The sequence below is a fragment of the Salvelinus namaycush genome, chromosome 22 (genome assembly GCF_016432855.1).
Source record: "Salvelinus namaycush isolate Seneca chromosome 22, SaNama_1.0, whole genome shotgun sequence".
In the NCBI taxonomy this organism is placed as follows: domain Eukaryota; kingdom Metazoa; phylum Chordata; class Actinopteri; order Salmoniformes; family Salmonidae; genus Salvelinus; species Salvelinus namaycush.
This window is the reverse complement of record NC_052328.1, coordinates 5,978,411-5,994,004: the sequence shown is the minus strand read 5'-3', so window position 1 is coordinate 5,994,004 and position 15,594 is coordinate 5,978,411. Positions and strand designations below refer to the sequence as shown.

Here is a 15,594-nt window from a genome sequence, read left to right as displayed (position 1 = left end):
TTGTGTGCTTCAATAGGACAAATGAAAAGAGTACCTACTGTATGTCCTACCATTTGAAATTGTGGTGTAGTGTACCTACAATGCACTGCTTAAATGTATTTGTTGGGTAACATTCCACTAAATAGGAGTGATACGGTTGGATAGGCCTTACTAATTGTTGGATTTGGAAAGTTACATTTTAGAAAGGTATTATTGTAGTGTTGCAATGGGCAGAAATGTCTTTATACAGCAAAATAACTCACACATACTTACGTGGATGATGTCTCCATAGTCTAGGACTGGAAGGAAAGTTAACCGAATGATCTGCTTCTATTACTTAGCGAGAGGCATTTTTCCTGCTGCTCCTATGAGCTGTTCTGGCTTGCACAAGCCAAGGCTCCTCCTTACTTACCTACACGGAGCCATTTGAACCCTGAAGCACACTCAACCACACCCTTTGCTTTATCTGGTGAGATGTTGTAGATCATCATCTACAGCCCATTAGTTAACATCCTAAATCAATTTGAGAAACACACAGTTTAAAGTCCTTTACCAAATGGATTGAGAAACGAAGATGCTACGTCCACCGCAAATAGAGCAACACATGATTCCTATCTGGTTTTTGTATCTCTAAATATATTGTGACATTTTCATTGTTTTCACAGCCCTTTAAGTAATGACATTAAGGACAGTGACCGTAATATAAGGTAGTACGCATGTTTGCTATGCCTACTGCTTCCAGAATTGATAAGAAACATTTACAGTGAATGTCATTTTATCTGAACCATGGATGACAGCGCTGACAGTTTTAAACATATGGCTCAGTTGGTATGAGCAATACAAATACTTATATGCCAACAAAAACAAATGGGCAGATTGTTTAAAAATGCTATTCTCTTTATTAACAATATGCATACATCCTATTCATAATACTGTACATGCAACCAACTGATTGCAGCATTACTGCAAAAAAGAAGGCAAGTGAAAAAGGGAGAAAGTAGAGAACTTGTCTGTCTACCCTATATTAACAACCAAAATACAACTTGGAAGATTTGTTATATTTTAAATGTTCATGAAGTTGGGAGATAACCCCAGACACCCTGGTGACATTAGACATTTGTAACAAATGTATTAGGACTCATAACCAACTGCATATTTAATGTATAGTTATGAAATTGACTAAAATAGTAACATGTACTGCCTTGCAGTTAAATATTATCCCACGCATAACATGTAAACAAACAATTAATTTCACTTTCATTCATCTATCACATAAACAGCAGGCAGATTAATTATCCTCATGATGGAAGCATGATGGAAGCATTTCATGTCAATACACTTGACACTTAATTTCAACATATTTTTGTGACTCATTCCCCACCATTAAAAACAAAGCAAACAAACACATTTTTAGGACTCACATCTGACACCAGCATGGCGTGGGCAAGTGTGTCAGTTATGGGTCCCACTGACCCAGCAACTGCAGGACCTGGGTGCCTGGGGGGGACGCCTGGGTCAAAAACAGTGTACAGTGTACAGTGTACAAAAACATTGATTTTTGTACACTTCATTTTGGCCCATTCTTCCCCTCTCCCTCCCATGCATGCAAATGGGCCACAGTTTGATGATGTAATAGAGTTTGTGTTTTCAGTCAATTTGCTTGGTAAAAGAAGGGCCAATAAAGAAATACAAACTGCTGAAAGATGTAGTAAAGGACAACATAGCTAAAAAAAGAACATATAAATTCCTAAGTTAGACAAAATACAGCTATGAATGCATTCAGCCCAACGTTAGCTACATTTTTACACGCAAATGGACTTCAAGTGCAAATTCAAATCAAATGTGATTTGTCACATGCGCCGAATACAACCTTATAGTGAAATGCTTACATAGGAGCCCTCAAACGATTTCCCCTTTAAAAGCCTAATGACAAGTAGCTTGCTAACCAGATTTAATATGTCCCCTGTTGAAGGGTATTGTTGAACATACCTTGATTGATGGGAGAAGTCATCATTAAGTGGGAACATATACATTACATGTAGCTACAACGTGATGAGGATAATCTGTTTATAGCTACCTCCTGTAACTAACATTGTTTTGGCAATACTAGCTAATTTAGCAAGCTCAGAGACTATGAAATAATTCAAGCATGCTTTTATAAGAATCATGCTAAACCTAAAAACGATAGAATATACTTGCCAGTGACATAATTAAGTTGTAGAACTTTACTTTCCTGTAAATATTACACTGTACACCCCAGATCAAAAGCTCAACCACAATTTCCCGCGAAACCCAGAAATGTGACGGTAAAAACTCCCGGGAAACGTTTCGGCTTTGGCTTCTATGATGCACACAGTACGATGTGTGGTTCTGAATCACTATTAAAAGGTAACGCGTAACACACATGTGGGTTACCATATGAATGGTGTGATATGGACGATGATTTCCTCCTTTTAATGGGGTGATTGTAGTCTAATCAGGTGCGAGCATACACACCACTCCCGGACCGCCCCACCGTTCACTCACTCAGTAACAACCAGGGTCCGGATTCACAAAACCTTAAGAAGAAATGTATTCTTAACTGCCATTTTTTCCTTAACTATAGACTTAAGAAGAAAGTTAAGCAAAGTTGTTATTCCTCCAAAAGGTTGTTGGAAAGTCTCTTGCGCTATTTCTTATGTTTCTCCTTAAGCAAAAAGTTAATAAGAAATTCGATTCTTGAAAATAAAGTTCTTGGAAATGTTCTTAAATTCCAAGATAGTTAAACCCTTGTCTTAAACTCAGGGCAGTGAGAGAAAAAGCTCATGAAAGCAATTGAACATGTTCACTATTCACTAAAACTTCATCTGAAAGCACGCTCACTGCCTGATATATATATCCATGGGATTTCTCATAAAAAATATATAATTATTTCAACTCTGCCACTATGGCGCCGCCGGTAGAGGGCGGCTTGGCATGGCTTGGCATGGCATCGAATGGCATCGCACCTCCGTCACGTGACGTGACAGAGGCGCGACCTATGAATACACAGAAGCCTGATTTACCATGCACACTTATGCTCTCTTATCAGCACAATCAAACTTTACATAAAACCTTTAAATATTCAACCTTGACATGAGTGAATATCTGTGTGTAATATGCACTGACCGAAGTGCGCACAACTAAGTCATCAACTTCTGACCAAAGTTCCTGTCTTTCTGGTCAGGCGCAGTCTGTGGGCAGCTACATTTGGGCTTCGTCTGTTGATTCTAATAGCCGTTTCCGCTCTCTATCTGCCTCTTGATTAATATCCACGATAGCTATCTTTACTCGAGGAGGTTGCAGCGTGTTCCTTCAGAACCATGGCGTCAGGCGAACCAAGAGCGAAGAAACTCCGACTGTCAGATGAGAAAAAGGAGAAGAAAACCCCAGAAAAGAAAACCCCAGAAAAGAAAACCCCAGAAAAGAAGACCCCAGAAAAGAAGACCCCAGAGAAAACTTCAGAGAGTTCAAGGAAAACCCCGACCAAACTCGGGTAGCTATAGTTAACTGAATGCAGCTCTGCTGAGCATGGCTACTGACTACACGAGTCTGGCTGCAGCTTTAGCTAGTTAAATACTGTACACGTGCTTATGCTTTAGATGTTTGCCAAAACCTTGAGGCGAGGGGCTAGCCTGTGAACTCTGAATCAATGAGATATAGACAAAGCATTTAAACTTCAGCATCGTTCATTCATTATTAGTCTGAACACGTCAATGGAAAGAATGTAACATCAGCTAGCTAGTTTATGCAATGCGTACATGTTTTGTCCGCTAGTTGTGTGTGGAAGCATTATTTAGTGGTGACCTAAAATGATAAATCTCATTATCTTTCACAGTCAGGCCAACCTAATGTGTACTGTGCAAGAAGCAAATAGTAGGCCTACTATTGAAACTGATAAATTAGGCTGTCAATTGAGTAAGAAATTCACAGGTTTAAGAGTTTCCCTTTTTTGTTGTTGTTCAGGTTTTCGCTCTGTCACACTTTAGTTTAAAAATGGAAAGACAAACTTGGAAGTTCTACATCAGTGGTTCCCAACAAAGGGGTACTGGCACCCCTAGGGGTACTTGGCCTATCCACTCATGAGACCATAGGCTGGTCTCTACTGCTAAAATGCACTTGAGGGGGTACTTAAGAGAGAATCCGGGCAGAGCAAAATTCAGTTGGTGGTACAATAACCGAAAACGGTAACAATGCTTAGACCACTTTTGAAGTCTGAGAAAAATGTAAAAATTTTAGATTTGAGTGACGTTACCCTTTCCCTTACAGAAAAAAATCTATAGCAATCCTATAAGATTATCATAAAACTTTATTATAAGAATATTATAGTACTCGGCTCCGCCTCTTCCCGCGGCATTGTCCATTATTTCCAAGGTAATGTACAGAACGTCAGCGTTTATCCCCTAAATAGCCTATAGGCTACTGACATTACAAATCATGTCTTATAGTTAATAAACACATTTGTTTATTATAATTATTGAACAATTCATCAAGCAAAGAAGATTCAATTACTGAATAAATATATATAGGCCTATCAATCACAATGTAGATCTATATGATTTGGCTTCATTGTTGAGCCTCATTATCTGTGAGTGAGTATTGGTTAAGTGGGACACTTACGCTTTGTAATGGATATCTTTAAATGTGTACAATAACAACCAACAATCAATGACTGTTAGTGAGGAAGTATGTGATGATACAATGCGTTCGTTGGGTGTGCCGTCATCATTGTGGGCGTGATATCCCGTGTAATGACACGTGTCTTTAGAGTCATAGGCTGCATTCCAAACACTTAACAGACACACCCTCAGCCCTCAAATTAAGTGGACACTTCTGGTAACTTAAATTATGTCTGATGAGTTTACACTTGCAGGGCAAGGGGTGAGGGAGGAAGGAATACATTTTAAATGGCCTGCCCTTGCCTGGAAATTCGTCATTCGTTTGTCCTGCGACAATTGTGTTTTCAGCCACCAGTAGCTTGTGGTGCTTTATATGTGCTACAGTCAATTATAATTGCATGTCTACTTATATTAACTATATTATTATCAATATATGCATACTCTATGCCAGCTAGCAAATCAATTAGGTAACTAACGTTAGCCTGTCTAGCTGGAACTTCTGAAGAAGGAAAATGGTTTTTTTCTCTACAATTTCCAAAAGCTAACCAAACAAAAACATAATTTAATACTTTTATGAGACGTGTTTGTGCATTAGTAGCACAATTTCTAACTTATTTACATTCGTTTTTACTTACACTTGTTTGTTGACTCCATGTTGAGGTTTTGGCTGACTTTTCTAGCGGATGTACAATCATCGCAAATTGAATTATAGGACGTTTCAGGCCCCGAAGTGAACATAATTGTACACTCACAAACTCCAATAAAAACGAGGGCTGAGGGGCTTACGTTGCAAAAACTTCCCTTGCTTGGCTAATCATTTGGACCAACAACAAATATGGCCGCGGGGATTATCCCACAGGCATAAGGCGAGGATAAGTGGATGAGGGTTTATGAGTTTGAAACACTGCCTGGTAAGGAAAAGGACGGGCTCTGAGGTAAATCATGTTAGGGTTATAAAAAAATTAAGGATATTCAGTGTCATTACAACATTTTGTAATGGGGATGTAATTGTAAGTCAAAATGACTGTTAATGCTATCCTTACTACTCACACCTTTTTAGAATATTGACATTTTGACAGTGACCCAGTATGCCAATCGCCCACTGTCAAACTGGGACACTACTCTAGGCCATTTTTTTTTATGCAGAAATAATATTTCGGTGGACTATGAAATACCAGTGCCGTGTATTCATGGATGCCAAGTGAAGCCAGGCTTCTCAAAAAATGGACCAAGAAAACGATATAAAAATATATTTTTCGTCTTTGTATTTTCGTAATTTTCCTTCAATTCCCAAGAGGCTGAATGTATCTCACCAGAGAAAGCATCCGAACGAGAGAAACAGCCTGACATTGTTGCCACCCGTAGCATTGAATGCAATGGAAGCAAGCCTCCCTTAATAAATGGAATTTGGCCTCCATTGATAAAAAATTAAGTATAAAATAATAGCCAATCAGCGTTGAGCTCAACTGGGTGAGCTCAACTGTGACTGGTCCTGGCGCACCAAAAAAAAGTGTCAAGGGAAGCCAGTTTATTTGGCATCACTCCTATCGCATCAAGAAAAATACGTTGTTGTCCTCTAGTGGCTGGCAAGCTAGCTAAAATTGTCCTTTTCCTAAATTAGCCATGGATGGAGATGGGGATTTGGACTTGTGGTAAAAGCGTTTAGGCCTACTGTATGGCATAGTCATAGACCGTTTCGTCAACATGAAAGAGAGGAGGATGTCATTGGCATTTCTCTACAAGTAGGGTGAGTCAACAATTTTTTCTACTTGCACGAACGCAGACACACACACACAAATCAGAACCATGGACAGCCACATCATATTTAGCGTAAGTTGATGGGACTAAATTGTTTTTGTTATCTTTTAGTTGTCACCGTATTAGACTAAGCATAGGTGATTTGATGGTGCTGGAATAGTGGAGGCAGCTCCTGTTTTCTTTGCGACTTGCAGTAACTCTGCATGTACCCCGTTCCGCTAGCGGAACCCCTCGCCAACAGCCAATAAAATTGCAGGGCGCCAAATACAAAACAACAGAAATCTCATAAATCAAATTTCTCAAACATACATTAGGCACCATTTTAAAGATACAATTCTCGTTAATCCAGACACAGTGTCTGATTTCAAAAATGCTTTACAGCGAAAGCTCCACAAACGATTATGTTGGGTCACCACCAAGTCACAGATAAACCCAGCCATTTTTCCCGCCAAAGAGAGTCACAAAAAGCACAAATAGAGATAAAATTAATCACTAACCTTTGATGATCTTCATCAGATGACACTCATAGGACTTCATGTTACACAATACATGTATGTTTTGTTCGGTAAAGTTCATATTTATATCCAAAAATCTTATTTTACATTGGCGTGTTAGATTCAGTAGTTCCAAAACATGCAGTGATATTGCAGAGAGCCACATGAATTCACAGAAATACTCATAATAAATGTTGATGTTCTCCTGTTCTATTGGTTTTCTTTCAACTTTATTTAATTATCTAGCAGCCAAAGGCTTTATCCTAGTCATATTAGCAACCCATGATAGTTGATCCATCTTTAGATCTCCCCTCTCTAAATTTCAAACAGATATTTCCATCTCTATCTGTGAAACCGCTTGCATGTGCTGTGCGCATTTTAGGCATTTTCCCGTAAATATAATTTTAGAACATTCCTGCATAGGCCTACCACTGTGTGCACATTGTAGTGCCTAAAATGTGAAGAAATAAAAGTTAAACATTTTAAGCTAAACATTTTGATCTATTCCATCAACCTTATTAATTGATACAGCATAACCACTACACTACTTTGATACGAATCGTGGGGATTAAGAAGTGAGTAGGCCTATACACAATGCATACTGAGAAATTTGTGGGTATATAGTGCATTCGGAAAGTATTCAGACCCCTTGACTTTTTCCACATTTTGTTATGTTAAAGCCTTATTTTAAAATTGATTAAATAGTTTTTTCCCCTCATCAATCTACACACAATGCCTCCATTATTACAAAGCAAAAACAGGTTTAGACATTTTTGCAGATTTATTAAAAATAAATTGATTACATTTACATACGTTTTCAGACCCTTTGCTCAGTACTTTGTTGAAGCATCTTTGGCAGCGATGACAGCCTCAAGTCTTCTTGGGTATGACGCTACAAGCTTTGGCACTTCTCTACAGATCATATCAAGCTCTGTCAGGTTGGATGGGGAGCGTCACTGCACAGCTATTTTCAGATCTCTCCAGAGATGTTCGATTGGGTTCAAGTCCGGGTTCTGGCTGGGCCACTCGCGGACATTCAGAGTCTTGTCCCGAAGCCACGCCTGCATTGTCTTGGCTGTGTGCTTAGTGTCGTCCTGTTAGAAGGTGAACCCAATCTGAGTTCCTGAACGCTCTGGAGCAGGTTTTCATCAAGGATCTCTCTGTCCCTTGCTCCATTCATTTCCCCCTCTATCCTGACTAGTCTCAGTCCCTACCGCTGACAAACATCCCCACAGCATGATGCTGTCACCACCATTCTTCACCGTAGGGATGGTGCCAGGTTTCCTCCAGACATGGCGCTTGGCATTCTGGCCAAAGAGTTCAATCTCGGTTTCGTCAGACCACAGAATCTTGTTTCTCGTGGTCTGAGAGTCCTTTAGGTGCCTTTTGTCAAACTCCAAGCGGGCTGTTGTGCCCTTTACTGAGGAGTGGCGTCAGTCTGGCCACTCTACCATAAAGGCCTGATTGGTGGAGTGCTGCAGAGATGGTTGTCCTTCTGGAAGGTTCTCCCATCTCCACAGAGGAACTCAGCAGCTCTGACAGAGTGACCATTGAGTTTTTGGTCACCTCCCTGACCAAGGCCTTTCACCCCCGATTACTCAGTTTGGCCGGCCAGCCAGCTCTAGGAAGAGTCTTGGTGGTTCCAAACTTCTTCCATTTAAGATTGATGGAGGCCACTGTGTTCTTGGGGACCTTCAATGCTGCAGACATTTGTTGATACCCTTCCCCAGATCTGTGCCTCGACACAATCATGTCTCTTAGCTCTAAGGACAATTCCTCCAACCTCATGGCTTGGTTTTTGCTCTGAGATGCACTGTCAACTGTGGGACCTTATATAGACAGGTGTGTGCCTTCCAAGTCATGTCCAATCAATTGAATTTACCACAGGTGGACTCGAAGTTGTAGAAACATCTCAAGGATGATCAATGGAAACAGGATGCACCTGAGCTCAATTTCAAGTCTCATAGCAAAGGTTCTGAATACTTATGTAAATAAATAAGGTATTTCTGTTTTCGCTTTGTCTTGGGGTATTGTGTGTAGATTGATGGAAAAAAATATTGAAGCCATTTTAGAATAACACTAACGTAACAAAATGTGCAAAAAGTCAAGGGGTCTGAATACTTTCCGAATGCACTGTACCTACGTATAGGCCTACCCTCCACTACACCACTGACATAATATATAGGTGAGGTCGCAGTGTGTTCCAATGTATAAAGCCTGCTCTGTGTGCTTACCGTTGGTGCAGACTTAAGAGTAAATCATAGTCCACAGACACTAGGATGCAATAGTCCTGCGTCCCATTGTGACATAGCTACACGGCTCCATATGCGGGGGGGACACAGCCTGAACACACACATCCCCACAATTCCCAACCAATGCATCTTCTATTCTTTTGAATGTGTTGACAGTTGGAGAAATTACTTGAGCTGTGCTGAAAATCGAAAAGTATGAAAGCCAACTGACCAATAGTCTAGAACTGCTGCTGTAAATACACGTTTTGGACTCTGATAAACCCTTTACACTTCAGCTCCACTATAACATGCTGACCACACCGCTCGCGTTGCAAAATAAATGTGCACATACATGTTATTCAATCATTGCACCCACACTGCTGTCGCGCGTCTCAATAGAAATTGGTTCTATTTGTGAAGCTCGTCCGGCCTCTCCCATCTCCTCATTGGTTTTTAGGAGCATATACCCACGTGCCATCTCCTCATTGGTTTTTAGGAGCATATACCCACATGGGTGATTGAAAGATGAATTTAAGACCACACCGGTTGGTTGTAGTAATGCTGTAAAGTTGGTTGCAAACCGCCATATAAAGTCCAAAGAAGAAAAAGAAGCCTGAAGGGAGGAGAGATGAGGAGAAACAAATTTGGTTTACTGTTTTAATCTGTGGATTGTCAGAGTAGAGGACCTTGTGCATTTCAGGTAAAATAACCCAACGTTTATATACCAGGACAAATTAGCTAGCAACAGCAAGCTAGCTAGCTAAATTGTCATAAATGTTTACTGCTTTTTGACCTGTCCCCAAATTAATATAATTGGTTCAGAGTTTGTTTTGATACTTCAACCTGCGTGTCCTGGTCGCTTCTGGTGTGGGTGAACAAAATCAACTTGTACGTGATGGCGCATGTGGACGTGCGGTTTGGTCAGCATGTAAGCTATTGCTTTAAGTTTGATCTCCTACACAGAGTGTGTTGTTTTGGGAGAGGAGCAGAGGGGAAGAGCATCTTTATTATATTTTCCCCTACAGTACTGTACCAAAATGAATCTATTATGTGTAAGTACAGTAGATTTGGTCCAGTTTTCTGCAAGTACTCATTAAATTGTTGCTAGTTGTTGTACTAAATTATCCTCTAATTGCACAAGTTGCATTTGTTTACATTGTGAACCTAGCTAGTCAATGTAGCTACGTAGTAGTAGTTTCTTGACTCAAGAAATCTTAGTAAAATAACCAGTGGTGTCTGCAACCAAAATCAATTTAATTTCTCATTATTTCAATTCACAAGATGGAATGGGAAAATGTATGGAGTAAAAAGTACAATATTTTCTTCAGGAATGTATAATAGTAAAAAATATATAACCCCCCCCCCCCCAAAAAACAACTAAAGTACTTTACACTACTGCTAAATGCCCATGAATGTTTCTACCTGTCCCCAAATTAATATAGTTGGTGTGGATGGACAAAATCAACATGCGCACGCGCGTGGCCGGTGTAGTTAGCGTGTGAAGTTCTCTGCGTTCATAGTAGGTTAGGGGTCAGAGGTAGGGGCTCAATACACTGTCACCCAAGTCTCGGTCTGTCTGTGGTAGGTGCTCAATACACTGTCATCCAAGTCTCGGTCTGTCTGTGACTCAAAGTCCTTGAAGCACCGACGAAACTAATGTTTAGTCTGAGGCTGAGTAGCGCTTTCCTCAGCATAATTTCAATGTCACTGTCGTGTCACCGGGAGCTACCCACTCCGCTAGCTCGTCGTCTAGGCTCGCTAACGTCAGCTAATTATAATTTACAAGAATGTGTTTTCTGAGTTGCTCTGATAACGACTTGAACGTTATTTAGTAAATGCATGCATGCCTCCCGCGTGTTCACAATTGATTCATTGCATCATTATTATACGCAATTTTCTAAATACTTGTACATCGCCCTCTAATTTAGCCAGCTAACGTTAGCTATTCTGATACTTGGTGTGGGTGTTATTCTATCGCGAAAGTGTCTGAATATGATCTGCACATTTTGTCACACATTACGCTGTAATAATGAACGGCCGGGAGACAAAATAGTGAAGCTCACCAATCACAGATCCAGACAGCAGTACTTTGTCACGCCCTCTTCTCACGTAGCCTATCAGACCAGCTAGAAAGGAGGGGTCAGGCTTTCAGAAAAAATCGATTCAAGCGATTCATCAAGAGAGATTTTAACCCGAGGTTTGGGAACGAAGACTCCTTTTTGGCTGGTTTGTCTGAGGCGGCCAACAGGTCTGTTACACAGAGTGAAACTGTTACTGAGACAAAAAGACGCACACCATGCCAGTAGCACGGTAAGGACACTAGACTAGGGAGAGGACCTGATGTGCATTGTGTTATATAGTCTGTAAAGTACATGGTTCAATGCTGAGGTGTTGGGTCTATCTATACAGTGGATGGTAGGATGCTGAAATGATGGTGATGGTGTAGCTGGTCTGGTGGTAGGGAAATTGGCTCACCACTCTGTAATCTTAAGCGAGCAGATGGAGAGCGTGTTCAGTAGGAACCTGTGTGTATTAAGGGTGGGGTGTCAATGAAACACTGATAATAATTTTATTAAGAACGGGCCAACTCCCTAGAGGCCTATTAACATAGTGTATTAATGAAGACTATAGTAAGTTACATTTTATTGAATTGTCACTGCAGACTGATACAATTTGAGAATACAAAATACATATTTTTTAAAACTACATTGTGGACCACTCAAAGAGTTTTGAGACACTAAAAAACAATCATAATCAAACATGGTACATATTTCCTTTGGCGTCATAATACATTTAATCCTCTATAGTATATATTAGTATCAGTTATTATACATTACATCATTTATAAACATGTATGCAAAACAATTAAGTACAGTAGATGAAAGGACATTTAGGCACTTATAAAGAAATGTCTCCGTTGGAGGATAAGGTAGCAGGCTTTGGCGCAGGAATTTACGTTATTGTTACCTGATACATTTTCACACTTCTACAAGGCTGTGCAGGAAGCAAACGGCTGAAACGGGGAGGGAATAACCTGAACTTGTCCATCAAGAAACACTTATTTTAGTTTCGCTACGGTGTGCACTAATGAATACACCCCAGATGTACAGTAGGGAGAGAGAGTTCAACAAGGTTCACCCTGACCCTGCACAGCCTGTCCGCTTTTCTTTTTCTTAAGGTTGAATATTATACCTAAGGCGTGCGTGCGTGTGTGTGTGTGAACTGAAGCCTGATTTAATATGCTTATCACTCTGGCACTGTGTCCCTCAGTGGTGTCAGTCTGTTGACCCGTAGCTGAAACTCCCTGACACTCTCCCACACACACACACGCAGGCAGGCAGGTCTGTTTGTTCAGTCTTCTGTTTTACTATTGGGTCTCAGAGGGGGAGGAGAGGTGGGTATGGAGAGATGTTGGTTTAGAAACATGTTTGGGATAACGCTCGTCACAAGACTCCACAACTGTTACAAAGTCAAGCTTTGTGTTCCACTCATCCCTGGAAGACACACACACTGCTATCCTCCTGATGGTGCCTTTTCGTGAAATATGTCATGTGATGATGCATGAATGAACATAGGGCTTCTATCACATCTGTGTTCACAGTCCATATTCTCACCTATTGACGTTAGACGGTTTAGGCCTACCTATAATTCTGCCGTTGCGTGAATGGGACACTTATGGACGGTCAATGGAACGCATAGACTATGTTATTCCACCATATGCATATGACATTTTCTGTGGGTTTGTAACAATACAAAACTAATGTTGTGACTGATAATAATGTGTGTGTGTGTGTGTGTGTGTTTTACAGCCCTAATTCTCTGTTCGGGATGGGGAACCCCCTGCTGGACATCTCAGCCGTCGTGGACAAGGACTTCCTGGAAAAGTGAGTCACTGGGGAAGGGGCGGAGGTGGCTTTCACACCTAGTTCGTTAGGATTTTTGTTTTGTTTTTTACTCTGGTGTTTTTATACCCTATGTTTGGTTCGTTTGAACAGGTGTGAACACCATCTGCACTCTGATGTGCACTACACAAGCGCACAGTTAGTTGAGGTGGTATGTACATGTAGGTAGAGTTATTAAAGTGACTATACATAGATGACAAAAGAGACCAGCGGTGGTGTAAAGAGGGGGGGAGGGGGCATTGCAAATAGTTTGGGTAGCCATTTGACTAGATGTTCAGGAGTCTTATGGCTTGGGGGTAGAAGCAGTTTAGAAGCCTCTTGGACCTAGACTTGGCGCTTCGGTACAACTTGCCTTGCGGTAGCAGAGATAACAGTCTATTACTAGGGTGGCTGGAGTCTTCGACCATTTTTAGGGCCTTCCTCTGACACCGCGTGGTATAGAGGTCCTGGATGGCAGGAAGCTTGGCCCCAGTGATATACTGGGTCGTTCGCACTACCCTCTGTAGTGCCTTGCGGTCGGAGGTCGAGCAGTTGCCGTACCAGGCAGTGATGCAACCAGTCAGAATGCTCTCGATGGTGCAGCTGTAGAACCTTTTGAGGATCTGAGGACCATGCCAAATCTTCTCAGTCTCCTGAGGGGGAATAGGTTTTGTCGTGCCCTCTTCACGACTGTCTTGGTGTGCTTGGACCATGTTAGTTTGTTGGTGATGTGGACACCAAGGAACTTAAAGCTCTCAACCTGCTCCACTGCAGCCCCGTCAATGCTCGGCCCTCTTTTTCCTGTAGTCCACAATCATCTCCTTTTTCTTGATCACGTTGAGGGAGAGGTTGTTGTCATGGCACCACACGGCCAGGTCTCTGACCTCCTCCCTATAGGCTGTCTCGTCGGTGATCAGGCCTACCACTGTTGTGTCATCTGCAAATGTAATGATGGTGTTAAAGTCGTGCCTGGCCATGCAGTCATAAGTGAACAGGGAGTACAGGAAGGGACTGAGCATGCACCCCTGATGGGCCCCTGTGTTGAGGATCAGTGTGGCGGATGTGTTGTTACCTACCCTTACCACCTGTGGGCGGCCCGTCAGGAAGTCCAGGATCCAGTTGCAGAGGGAGGTGTTTAGTCCCAGGGTCCTTAGCTTATTGATGAGCTTTGAGGGCACTATGGTGTTGAGCGCTGAGCTTGGTTGAAATTGGTTGTTGATCATTGTTAGAGAACTGTTTTCAAGTCTTTCCATAGATTTTCAAGCAGACTTAAGTTAAAGCTCCCGAGTGGCACAGCGGTCTAAGGCACTCTCAGTGCGTCACTTCAGTCCCTGGTTCGAATCCAGTCTGTATCACATCCGGCTGTGATTGGGAGTTCCATAGGGCGGCGCACAATTGGCCCAGCGTCGTCCAGGTGTGGCCGGGGTTGGCCATCATTGTAAATAAAAAAATTGTTCTTAACTGACTAGTTAAATAAAATAAAAATACAATTTAAAAAACTAACTCAGCCACTCGGGAACATTCACTGTCTTCTTGGTAAGCAACTCCAATGTAGATTTGGTCTTGTATTTTAGGTTATTGTCCTGCTGAATGGTGAATTAATCTCCCAGTGTCTGGTAGAAAGCAGACAACCAGGTTTTCCTCTAGGATCTTTCCTGTGCTTAGCTCCATTCCGTTTATATTTTATTCTACAAAAAATCACCAGCCCTTAACGATTACAAGCATACATATAACATGATGCAGCCACCACTATCTTTGAAAATATGGAGAGTGGTACTCGGTAATGTGTTTGGGGCAAATGTAATACAACTCCTTGTCTATAGGACAAAAAGTGGGGGGAAAAGCCACATTTTGTGCAGTATTACTTTATTGACTTTTTGCACCAGGATGCATGTTTTGTAGTATTTTTATTCTGTGCAGGCTTCCTTCTTTTCACCCTGTCAATTAGGTTATTATTGTGGAGTAACTACAATGTTGTTGATCCATCCTCAGTGTTCTATCACAGCCATTAAACTCTGCAACTGTTTTAAAGTCACCATTGGCCTCATGGTGAAATCCCTGAGCAGTTTCCTTCCTCTCTGGCAACTGAGTTAGGAAGGACACCTGTATCTTTGTAGTGACTGGGTGTATTGATACACCATCCAAGTGTAATTATTAACTTCACCATGCTCAAAGGGATATTCAATGTCTGCTTTTTCTATATTTACCATCTACCAATAGGTTTCCTTATTTGCGAGGAATTGGAAAACCTCCCTGTTCTTTGTGGTTGAATCTGTGTTTGAAATTCACTGCTCAACTGAAGGACCTTAAAATTATCTGTGTGTGTGGGTTACAGTGATGAGGTAGTCATTAAAAAAATAATGTTAAACACTTATTGCACACAGTGTCAGTCCATGCAACTTATGTGCCTCCTGAACGTTTTTAGGCTTGCATAACAAAGGGGTTGAATACTTATTGACTCAAGACATTTCAGCTTTTCATTTTTTCATTTTTTATTAAGTTGTAAAAATGTAGAGAAACATCATTCTACTTCCATTGACAAAACATTTTATTTAATCAATTTTAAGTTCAGGTTGTAACACAACAAAATGTGGAAAAGGTCCAGGGGTGTGAG

General features: G+C 41.2%; 1 protein-coding gene across 1 annotated transcript in view; it reads left to right on the top strand.

The window, feature by feature from the left end:
• Nucleotides 1-3,242: 3,242 nt before the first annotated feature.
• The window catches only part of LOC120017367 (adenosine kinase-like), a 38,640-nt gene continuing 26,288 nt past the window's right edge, over nt 3,243-15,594 (top strand). The window contains exons 1-2 of the mRNA XM_038960118.1: nt 3,243-3,493; nt 12,909-12,983. Coding sequence (XP_038816046.1) covers nt 3,321-3,493; nt 12,909-12,983 — 248 coding nt within the window. The 5' untranslated portion in view covers nt 3,243-3,320. The remainder of the gene's footprint in view (nt 3,494-12,908; nt 12,984-15,594) is intronic.